The sequence below is a fragment of the Lotus japonicus genome, chromosome 4 (assembly GCF_012489685.1).
Source record: "Lotus japonicus ecotype B-129 chromosome 4, LjGifu_v1.2".
Classification (NCBI taxonomy): Eukaryota; Viridiplantae; Streptophyta; class Magnoliopsida; order Fabales; family Fabaceae; genus Lotus; species Lotus japonicus.
Genome location: NC_080044.1, coordinates 67,497,685 through 67,508,751, shown reverse-complemented (window position 1 = coordinate 67,508,751; position 11,067 = coordinate 67,497,685). Strand labels below are relative to the sequence as shown.

General features: G+C 35.7%; 2 protein-coding genes across 2 annotated transcripts; both read left to right on the top strand.

Annotated features, from left to right (window-relative positions):
• Positions 1-364: 364 nt before the first annotated feature.
• Positions 365-4,481, top strand: LOC130716289 (uncharacterized). Its single transcript, XM_057566496.1, has 4 exons — positions 365-1,265; positions 1,352-2,431; positions 2,605-2,742; positions 2,815-4,481. Exons 1-4 carry the CDS (start codon positions 395-397, stop codon positions 4,479-4,481), a joined length of 3,756 nt encoding a protein of 1,251 aa, XP_057422479.1. The 5' UTR covers positions 365-394.
• Positions 4,482-8,282: 3,801 nt separating this feature from the next.
• Positions 8,283-8,830, top strand: LOC130715191 (histone H4). Its single transcript, XM_057565265.1, has one exon. It carries the CDS (start codon positions 8,345-8,347, stop codon positions 8,654-8,656), a length of 312 nt encoding a protein of 103 aa, XP_057421248.1. The 5' UTR covers positions 8,283-8,344; the 3' UTR covers positions 8,657-8,830.
• Positions 8,831-11,067: the final 2,237 nt, after the last annotated feature.

The following is an 11,067-nucleotide window of genomic DNA, read 5'->3' as shown; positions in this document are numbered from 1 at the left end:
AAGAGATTATCGATCCAAACATTTCATAGATAACATTAGGGCATATAACAGTATGTTCGCATTTACTTCTATTGGTGGGAAGGTTGAATCAGCTGTGAACAATGGTGGAGGTCCTCCACAATTTGTATTGAGTGGCCAAAATTATCATAGAATTGGTACACTCCTCCCTCAACTAGGAGATGTTCCCAAATTTGCTCAGCTTTACATATATGATACACACAATGAGAATAAGAATCGAATGAAGCCGTTCATGTAAGTCTTATCGTAATAACATATTTTTTATATTAAAAATTACTCTTTTTTGGTCACATTGGAATGATATTTTGCTTTTACTTGCAGGGCTTCTAACAATCCAGATCCATTGGATATTTCTTTAGTGGATGAATTGAAGGGAATGATTGATGAGAATAACGTGCTAGCTAAGTCATTTCGTAAGGTACGAGATTATGTAATGTCAAATGAATCATCATCATTTGCCTTGCGTCTATTTCGGAAAAGAGGTAAAGACCCTCGAACATATAATTTGCCTACATCTGATGAGATTGCAGCCCTAATTGTAGGGGATCTTGAAAATGTTGAAGTTGGTAGGGATATTATAGTTAAAAAAAATGGTGTCCTAACAAGGATCCATGAAACTCATACCTGCTTTATTCCATTACAATATCCATTGATATTTCCTTTTGGTGAAGATGGTTGGCAAGAAGATATTCCGTTAAGTGGTGTGTCGGCATCTCTTAGTTCTCGATTGAAACCTCGGGTCACATTACGAGAATTTATAACCTTTAGGATTCAAGAAAGGGATCTTGTGCATGGGAATGTTGTCTTTTGTAGAAGGCTTTTCCAACAGTTTTTGGTAGATTGTTATACCATGATAGAATCTCAGAGGCTATCATATGTCCGCAACAATCAAAAAATAATTAGAGCTGATTTCCTTAATGGGTTGGAAGAAGCAATGTGTAGAGGAGAAACAGACCCAGGTCAATTAGGAATGCGTATTGTATTGCCGTCCTCATTTGTTGGTGGACGTCGCTATATGTTTGATTGTTGTCAAGACGCAATGGCTATTTGTAAGCGTTATGGTTATCCTGATCTCTTCATAACTGTTACATGCAATTCTGCATGGAAAGAAATTGATAGATTTGTTCGTCAGAGGAATTTAAGGCCAGATGAAAGGCCAGATATATGTTGTCGAATCTTCAAGATGAAGCTGGACCATTTAATTGGAACTTTGAAGAGTGGCATTATATTTGGTCCTTTAGATGCAGGTATTATAAAATGTTAATTATTAAAGCATGATATGATATGGTTCAATACAAAACTTTCTTAGATTACTAACATATTTTATTTGTAGGTATGTACACAATTGAGTTCCAAAAAAGAGGGTTGCCACATGCACATATTCTCCTATGGCTTTCGAAGAACAACAAGTTAGTAACAACCTCTAATATTGATAAATTCATTTCAGCAGAAATTCCTGATCCTATTCTACATCCTAGATTGAACAAGGTTGTGTCTACTTATATGTTACATGGTCCATGTGGCTCTGGTTTTTCAAAATCTCCTTGCATGTCAAATGGGAAATGTACCAAGTTCTTCCCAAAGAATTTTCAGGAAACTACTATAATTGATGATGATGGTTATCCTGTGTACAGAAGGAGAGATACTGGAGTGTATGTTGAGAAGAAAGGTCTTCGAATGGACAATAGTTATGTTGTTCCTTATAACCCTCAACTACTTATGTTATATAATGGTCATATCAACGTGGAATATTGCAACAAATCTAATGCAATCAAGTATCTCTTCAAGTATGTTAGTAAAGGTCCTGATCGTGTTAATATTGAAATAAGCAATCAGAGAGAAGATGGGGCAGAACTTGAGGTAAAAGATGAAATTAAACAATATTATGATTGTAGATATCTTACCCCATGTGAGGCTGTTTGGAGGACTTTCAAATATTATATTCATGTGAAGTGGCCAGCTGTCAAGAAAGTTACTTTCCACCTTGAGGAGAAACAAAGTATTTGCTTCAAAGATAGTGATAATTTGGAGTATATTGTTAAAAAAGCATCTGAAAAAGACACAATGTTCTTAGCTTGGATGAAAGCTAATGGTTTATATGAAGAGGGAAAATCACTAACTTATGCTGAATTTCCTTCATATTTTGTTTTTGATGAGGAATCTCATTCATGGCATCCAAGGAAGCAAGGATATTCTATTGGAAGACTCCAATATATCCCTCACGGGATTGGGGAGCTTTATTATTTGAGGATCCTCCTAACTCGGCAGAAAGGATGTACTTCATGGGAAAGCATTTGTACTATTGAAGATGTTGTGTATCCTTCTTTTCATGATGCATGTTATGCACTAGGATTGTTAGCAGATGATCGAGAATTTATAGATGCTATTGTTGAAGCAAATGAGTTAGCTTCAGGTTAGTACGTTATTTTTTCCTATACTTAATCGAAAAAAGAGCTTTTTAATTATATACTTTAACATTTAGTTATAAAGGAATGCTATACGTGTTTTTTGTATCAGTTACACCATTTTTTGTGTAGAAATGGATAAAATGGTTATAGTATTAATTAATTCAAATTATATTTATAGGCATACAGCTTCGAAGATTCTTTGTGATGTTGCTCACAACAAACACTATGAGCAAACCCGAATTTGTGTGGGAAAAATCATGGCGGATTTTGTCAGATGGAATTTTGTATGAAAGGCGAAAAAAGCTAGGCATACCGGGTGATTATCCTGTCACACCTGTACTTGAATTTATTATAATTTTTGAGTATACTAATTTTTTTTTATTTTCAGATCTGCACATAAGTGACGCAGATTTACGAAATCTTTGCTTGGTAGAATTGGACAAATTACTTCACTTGAACGGACGGTCTCTAAAAGACTATTCTTGCCTACCTTTTCCAGATCTATTTGAGGAGTGCCAGTATGAGAACAAATTCGTTGCTGATGAATTGAATTATAATAAAGTTGAAATGGCCAGTTTGCACGAATCACTCATAGATTCATTGACTGAAGAACAACATCAAATATACAATGTTATAATGAAAGCAGTCATGGATAAAACTGGAGGACTATTTTTTCTATATGGCTCTGGTGGTACCGGCAAAACATATTTGTGGAATACCTTATCTGCTGGTATAAGGTCAAAAGGGTTGATTGTTTTGAATGTTGCTTCAAGTGGAATTGCTTCTTTACTTCTCCCTGGTGGAAGGACAGCTCATTCCAGGTTTTCTATTCCTATTTCTATTAAAGATACCTCAACTTGCAATGTTTCGTTAGGTTCTTTGAAAGCTGAGCTATTAAAGAAAACTAATTTGATCATTTGGGATGAAGCTCCAATGTTGAATAAATTTTGTTTTGAAGCATTGGATAGGACTTTAAATGACATAATGAAGTCCAATTCAACTTTACCCAATGATATGCCATTTGGTGGTAAAGTTGTTGTTCTTGGTGGAGATTTCAGACAAATATTACCAGTTATTCAGAAAGGTAGTCGTTATGATATAGTAGATGCCTCTATCAATTCTTCTTATCTTTGGAAACAATGTCGTGTTCTTCTATTGACAAAGAATATGAGGCTACTTAAATCTGAAGTTTCTGCAGAATCCAATGACATTAAAATTTTTTCTGAATGGCTCTTGGAACTTGGTGATGGAAAGTTAAATAGATCTGGAGATGGGGAATCTACCATTGAGATTCTCGATGATCTTTTGATTCTTGATTATGAAAATCCATTACAAAGGTTGATTGATTTCGCCTATCCTGATATATTGCACAACTTAGAAATTAAAAACTACAATTTTTTTGAAGAAAGAGCTATTTTGGCACCAACCTTAGAAAGCGTAGAAGCAGTTAACAATCAACTTCTTTCCAAAATTCCTGGGGCTATGAAAGATTATTATAGTTGTGATAGTACTTGCAAGTCAGATGAAGACACTGAGATTGAAGCTGAATGGTTTACCAGTGAATTTTTGAATAACATCAAATGTTCTGGCATACCGAATCATAAATTGAGTTTGAAAGTGGGTGTGCCTGTTATGTTGTTGCGTAACATTGACCAAGCTGGAGGACTTTGCAATGGCACTCGAATGATTGTAAAGGCATTGGGGAAAAATGTTATTGTTGCTAATGTAGTTAGTGGAAAACAACTTGGGAAGGATGTTTTAATATCTAGAATGGATTTAGTTCCAACTGACTCTGGTTTGCCTTTCAAGTTTGTAAGGAGACAATTTCCTATTTCTTTATGTTTTGCAATGACTATTAACAAAAGTCAAGGTCAGACTCTTTCGCATGTGGGATTGTATTTGCCTAAACCAGTATTCACTCATGGGCAGTTATATGTTGCATTATCGAGGGTGAAATCAAGAAAAGGATTAAAAATCTTGATTTTGGATGAAGATGGTTCCATTTCAAAGGTTACTAGAAATATAGTATACAAAGAGGTGTTTGATAATATATGACCAATGCGAAATCAAAAATCTGTAAGTATTTATATATTAGTACTGATCAAGTGATCAAATTTACATATTAATGTTTCCATATATTTGTTTCCATTTCTCATACATGTTTATTATTGTGATTGTGATTGCAGGTTTAAAGTGTGAAGTGCAGGAGAATAATAATTTTATTCTGCTTATTTCATAATTTATGTATAATGGACATGTTATTTATAGACACTATTTTATCACTGAAATTACTAATGTATTTTACTCACAATGGTTTGTTCACATTTTTTAGCGCACACCTATTTACTACGACTCTCACAGTTATAAGTATAACACTACTACAGGTTTAATCTAACAGTTCACACTGTATGCAAATTTATGCACTTACTTATGTATGTGATCATAATGATTAATTATTATAAATGATCTTTGTAATATGTAAATTTGGTATAGTCAAGTTGTATGTTCCAGATGTTGTTATAAATTCCTTTGTTTATAATACAGCAATACAAATTTAACACAACTGTTTCTTAACAATTTGTAGTCAAAATATTACAACTAAATGTACTCTTTCGATATGTATACATGGACAGCGTGAATTCTGGAAACACAGGACACCATCTTATTATATATGATTTTCATAATTAAAATATTTGAAAGGATTATTACTCTCAGGAGGTTCCCGTTTTGTTCCTGTCTGGCTCTAACAGTTGACAAATATAGCATTTGGAAATGTGAGAAGTAAAGCTTTATTGGGGCAGACAAGTTTATTATATCATGTATCTGACAACACGCCCCACATATTACCATCAAGGTAAAAGCAGAACAGTTCGTATGGATACAAACGAGCCAAGTCCTTAATAACTTATAGGTGAGCTTTAGTCTGTGCAAGCCATTATTATGTGTCTTTACTAGGTACCTCTTCTTTATGTGTAGTATCCATTGCTTATTTAACTTTAACATTGGTTTCTCGAAGCAAAATAACTTACTGGAAACAGAGTTGTGGTACTTTGATGGAAATGAATCTGGGAGATGACAATTTATGGTGCAAAGATGCCATTGCTATTATGTGTCAACCAGAACAGGTTTAATATATACGTTCTGTATCATATCTGTTTTCCCACTTCCATCTTATCAATTATGTTATTGAAAAACACTTCTGTAATGTGCAGGATACAGCTTTGGTTGCACGACCTTTTGCTGTCCATTATGGTGATGAACTTGCAGGGTTGTGGAACTTGGTTGATCCCTTTGGAAAGGTCCACTTGGTGTCATATGTGAATGATGTGAACACACCTTATCTGTCCTCTGGCTTGATTCAAATTCGAAAGTATTATACGCTTGAAGGGATGAGTTGGTTTCTGCTCAAATATCAGGGTTTTTCCAACTTTGATTTGTTCATCTATAATGAAAGTATTCAGGAAGTCTGTTACCTTCCTCCACCAGGACCTCCAACTATAATCCCCCCTCCTCCTGTTGTATTGAGTGATATATTGGACCATGTCGAGTGCACAACTCAGAAAAAGCGTCTGCCAACTTCTTGGATTTGTTATCCATGTTTTTTCACTTGCAAACTGTCACAAAATCAAGCTACGGGAAGTCAGCTGGTAAGATATAAATAGTTTTATTAACAAGTTTGTTGTTACAGATTTATAATTACAGTTTTGTTTGGATTTCAGAACCTGCCGTTGCATGTGTATGAATATCTTCGTATGGGACAAGTTTACCAGTGGGTTATTAGAGGACCTACTGGATACAGAGGTGATTGTTCTATCATTGGTGTACCTTTTAGGAGATACGCAAAATTTGGCAGAGGTTGGAGGGCTTTTTGCAAGGCACATGATTTGAAGGAAGGGGACGTGTTGAGTTTTTTCTTTACCTGTGAAATATTTGCTGATGTTGATGTAATTTTCCACCATTATTAGTGATGACTGTAATGTTTGTACTTTTTTTATTGTCAAGTTGGTTTGTATTTGCTGCATTTTTCTAAGTATTTGGACAAGTAATGCTATTTTTATTTCTTATCAATGCCATGTGTGGATCTAATGCCTTATATTCTGTCAACTTGTGCCTTTTCAATTGACAAATTTATTTGGATTAATTCATTTGGGTTACGAGAATGCTTGCAACAGAATCACCGTGCAAAGCACGGGTTTATAAACTAGTAAAATACATAAACTTGTTTAATAAGTAGGAGTGTATGAAACTCGGTTCGGCGGGCCAATCCAACCAGTTTGATCGGGACCCGGACATGAGCTCGTTCGAGTCTCTCAATAGATTCTAGTATATAAGTCAGAGATCAAAAACATATTTAACTCGTGACTTTATCAATAGACTTGTGTTTATGACGCTCAAAAGCTTTCTTGTGTAAAGACTTTGTGTTCCTATCTAGACCAATTCATCCTGAAACTTTGGGGCTAACAAACTTCCTCAAGCTCTAATAAAAGATCTACTCCCCCTCCAACACCCCCCCCCCCAAGTGCCAATTCAGTTTGAACGCACTTATGCGAGACAACCAAAGACTTCTTAGTTTCCTTAATCTTCAAATGTAGATCTCTAAAGACATGATGACCCAATCACCAAGCACTGGGATACAAATAGGATAGCTCGTCAGTGGCCCCAATAGTGGAATGACTCCAAAAATAGGCTACCAAATCAGCACACTCCTCCTCCATGTGTCGCCAAACCTCCTCAAAATAAAACATCTTACAATTTTTTGTTCTTCTTCTTTTACCTGCTATAAAAGAGCACTTAAACAAAACTGGATTATGATCCGATTTGAAATGCGAGAGGTGAGAGATAGAATTTTGTGGCGAAGCATGATGGCAAGGACTATTTGCTAGTGCAAAGTCAAGTCACTCCTCCATCGTGTCAGGAAATTGCCTCTTATTTGACCAAGTAGACTTGTACCACAAGAAACTCATGTCACGATGATCACAATCCTCACACATGCTCAAAACCTCCTGTAGGTGAACAAAGTTAAATCGACCTCTTTCCTTTTTTATCCGCCACACCCAAAACGTCATTGAAATCTCTTAAACAAAGCCAATGAACACCACCTGAAGGCTCTGGACACCCATAAATAACTTATTTCTGCATAAGAGAAGCTTGCCCATCAAGCTTGAGCAAAAAATGAATATGAGTGAGAAAAACTGAAACCACCTTAATCTCAACACCATCACGGCAAAACAATTCATGGCTAGTCACTCAGAAAAAAGACTTATGCTTCTCCGTCACAAACAACACATAAGTAGTTTTAGAGTGAATGAATTTATGCAAAGTCCACACTGCCCCTTAATTCCCAAATCCATAGCAGTTTCATAAAAGGATCATTATTAGGGTTAGCTAGGTTGTCTTGCACCCTCCGACAAAGAAGAAAAATAAAATGCTTATTAAGAGGAGAAGAGCCCCAAAAACATCGTCTATCAATTTTTTTTTCTTTTGAAAGTTTGTATTATTAAATTCAAAGAGAATGTATTAATTTAGTTTAATTTTTATGGTGATAATTTTAAAATTCATTTAAAAATTAAATTACAGTGGAAAGTTCTTTCATTTGATTCATTACCATGATTCTAATTTCCAGTGGCGGGGTCATGACTCATCACAAAACTAAAAGTTTCCCGCAATGTTTTTCAAGGAGTAGTAACTAAAAAACTCTTGCGATCCCCGTAACATTCATTCTCAACCAATCATTTATAATCCAACGGTCCAAGCATAAAGATATTCATTCACGCGGATTACCATTCAATCCAACGGTCAAGCATCTATCATCTCTTCCTATATAAACAAACACCCGAATCTTTCACTACCAACACGGATAGCAAAATCACTATCATCTGCAAAATTCGTTGAAGCACAGAGAGTGAGAAATCGCAACCATGTCAGGAAGAGGAAAGGGAGGCAAGGGTTTGGGCAAGGGAGGAGCTAAGCGTCACAGGAAGGTTCTGAGGGATAACATCCAGGGAATCACCAAGCCTGCGATTCGCCGTCTCGCAAGGCGTGGCGGTGTGAAGCGTATCAGCGGTCTCATCTATGAAGAAACTCGCGGTGTTCTCAAGATCTTCCTCGAGAACGTTATTCGCGATGCTGTGACCTACACTGAGCACGCTCGCCGTAAGACTGTGACGGCGATGGATGTTGTTTACGCTCTCAAGAGGCAGGGCAGGACCCTCTATGGTTTCGGTGGTTAGGGATTTAGTGTTCACTGGTCTTTTAGGTCATGTAATTTGATATCGAATCATAGTTCGTTGAATTTTAACAATGTAACACCTAGTTACTTTTCTCAATTGTTCTAATTTTCATGTAAATCATGGTTACTCTTTCTCTATTCGCTGTTTTGAATAAAAATTATCTTAGCATCAGTATACCAAGTTGCTGGATGTGTTTCTATTTGACCTAAGTTTTGGTTCTGAATTCGAAATCTATAATTGTGATTGTGTGGACTTGATTAAAATTTGTACCAATATTTTAATTTGATAGAAGTGATAATTTGAAGATCTAATTTGTATACTCTTATTGAAATGAAAGTAAATTTCAACAACTCGTGCCTAATTTGAGTAATTCATTTCTTTGCAAAGTCAGATTTGCCTTGGAAGCTTCTCACGGGAGGTTTATCCTACAGATCCTTCTATGAGGTGGAGATGCCAAGATATCTCATCAATATACTTCAGCTTGCGGCGCTCGAAGTCTTTCTTGAGGAAAGGCTGTGTTCTTATTACCGTAACAAACCAATTCGCCCTAAAACTTTGGCACCAACTAACTTCCTCAAGCTCTAATAAACGATTTACTCCCACTCCAAACACCCAATGCCAATTCAGTATGAACGTACTTATGCGGGGAAACCAAGGACTTCTTAGCCTCCTCAATCTTCCAATGTAAATCTCTAAAGACAGCATGACCCCAATCACCAAGCATTGAATACAAATAAGGTAGCTCCTTAGATTACTTATAATGGGCTTGTTGAAAAAAATATATTAAATGTTATCAATGTTATGAATAAAGAGTAAGCAAGTGAATAAGGTAGGAGAAGTGAGGAACATGAGATAGAGAAATAGTCTGATGAGGATGCTCTGCTAGGTGCAGACTCCCTTGTATTTATATTATTAGGTTTAGAGTGTTGAACAAGTATACATGTGGGTCTGGCCCATAAACTCCTAACTCTGATGGGCATCCAAATATTCATAATACTCCCCCCTTGGATGATCATCCCTTAAGAATGTGTCTCATTAAAACCTTACTAGGAAAAATCCAGTGTGGGATAAAAACCTAATGAAGGAAAAAGAGTACATCATTTTATAGTTCGTCTTTATACATTGGCTCATTAAAAACCCTACCATGAAAAACCCAATGGGAAAAAACATGGTTAAGGAAAAAAGAGTACAATGCATTTTAATTGAGATCTTTGAGTCGACGAACTCTCATATTCTGCACAAGCTTTTCAAATGTTGTTGTTGGAAGAGTCTTCGTAAATAAGTCTGCCAAATTATCACTTGAACGAATTTGTTTGATGTCTATGTCACCGTTCTTTTGTAGATCATGAGTGAAGAAGAACTTCGGTGATATTTGCTTTGTCACATCTCCCTTGATGTATCCTTCTTTTGATTGAGCAGTGCATGTAGTATCATCTTCATATATATAGTTGTTGGCGGCATTTTTCCAGAGGACAAATCACCAATATCAAGTACGCATTGAATCACGAATCTCAGTCAAACGTATTCTTGTCTTGCCTCATGTAATGCTAATATTCCTGCATGGTTAGCTGATGTGGCTATCATAGTTTGTTTCACAGATCTCCATGAAATGGTTGTTCCTCCACATGTAAACAAGTAACCTGTTTGAGATATTTAGACAAATATCCAGCATCTGCATAACCAATTAGATCAAGCTTGGACACAGAGGGGAAAAATAAACTCATATCCATTGTGCCTTTAAGATAACGAAAGACTTGTTTTATTCCATTTCAATGTCTTCGTGTAGGTGAAGAACTATATCTTGCTAATAAGTTAATAGCAAATGATATATCAAGTCGAGTATGACTAGCAAGATACATTAATGCTCTGATAGACTAAGATATGGTACTTCAGGACCAAGTAATTCTTCATTCTTTTCTCAAGGTCTAAAAGGATCTTTAGTTACACAATGGACATGATTTGTCCATATAGATTCCTTTTAATACCTTTGCAATATAAGTCCCTTGGTACATAAATACCTCAGCCTTTAGATACTCAATTGATAAGGCTAGACAAAATTTTCATTCTCAACCATTTTATCTCAGATTCTTTCTTTAGCAAATCTATAGCTTTGGTAGCTCTTCTAGAGTCTCAATAAATCATTGTCATTAACATTAATTATGACATAAGCAATCTCACATCTCATCATAAATATGCATGAGTTGGTTGGGTCATTTTGTGATCGTCCTTAAGCAAATAATCATCTAGATTGCTTCAATCTAGTAATTTGTTCATTGTTGAGAACATGAATTGTGTGCTTTAGGCATCTTACAATCTTCAAGGAGTTTTATAGAGATATCAATCTCAAGTGAGCCATACAAATATGTTGTAACTTCAAGTATCCACCACGATTGTCACATGTGTCTTAAATA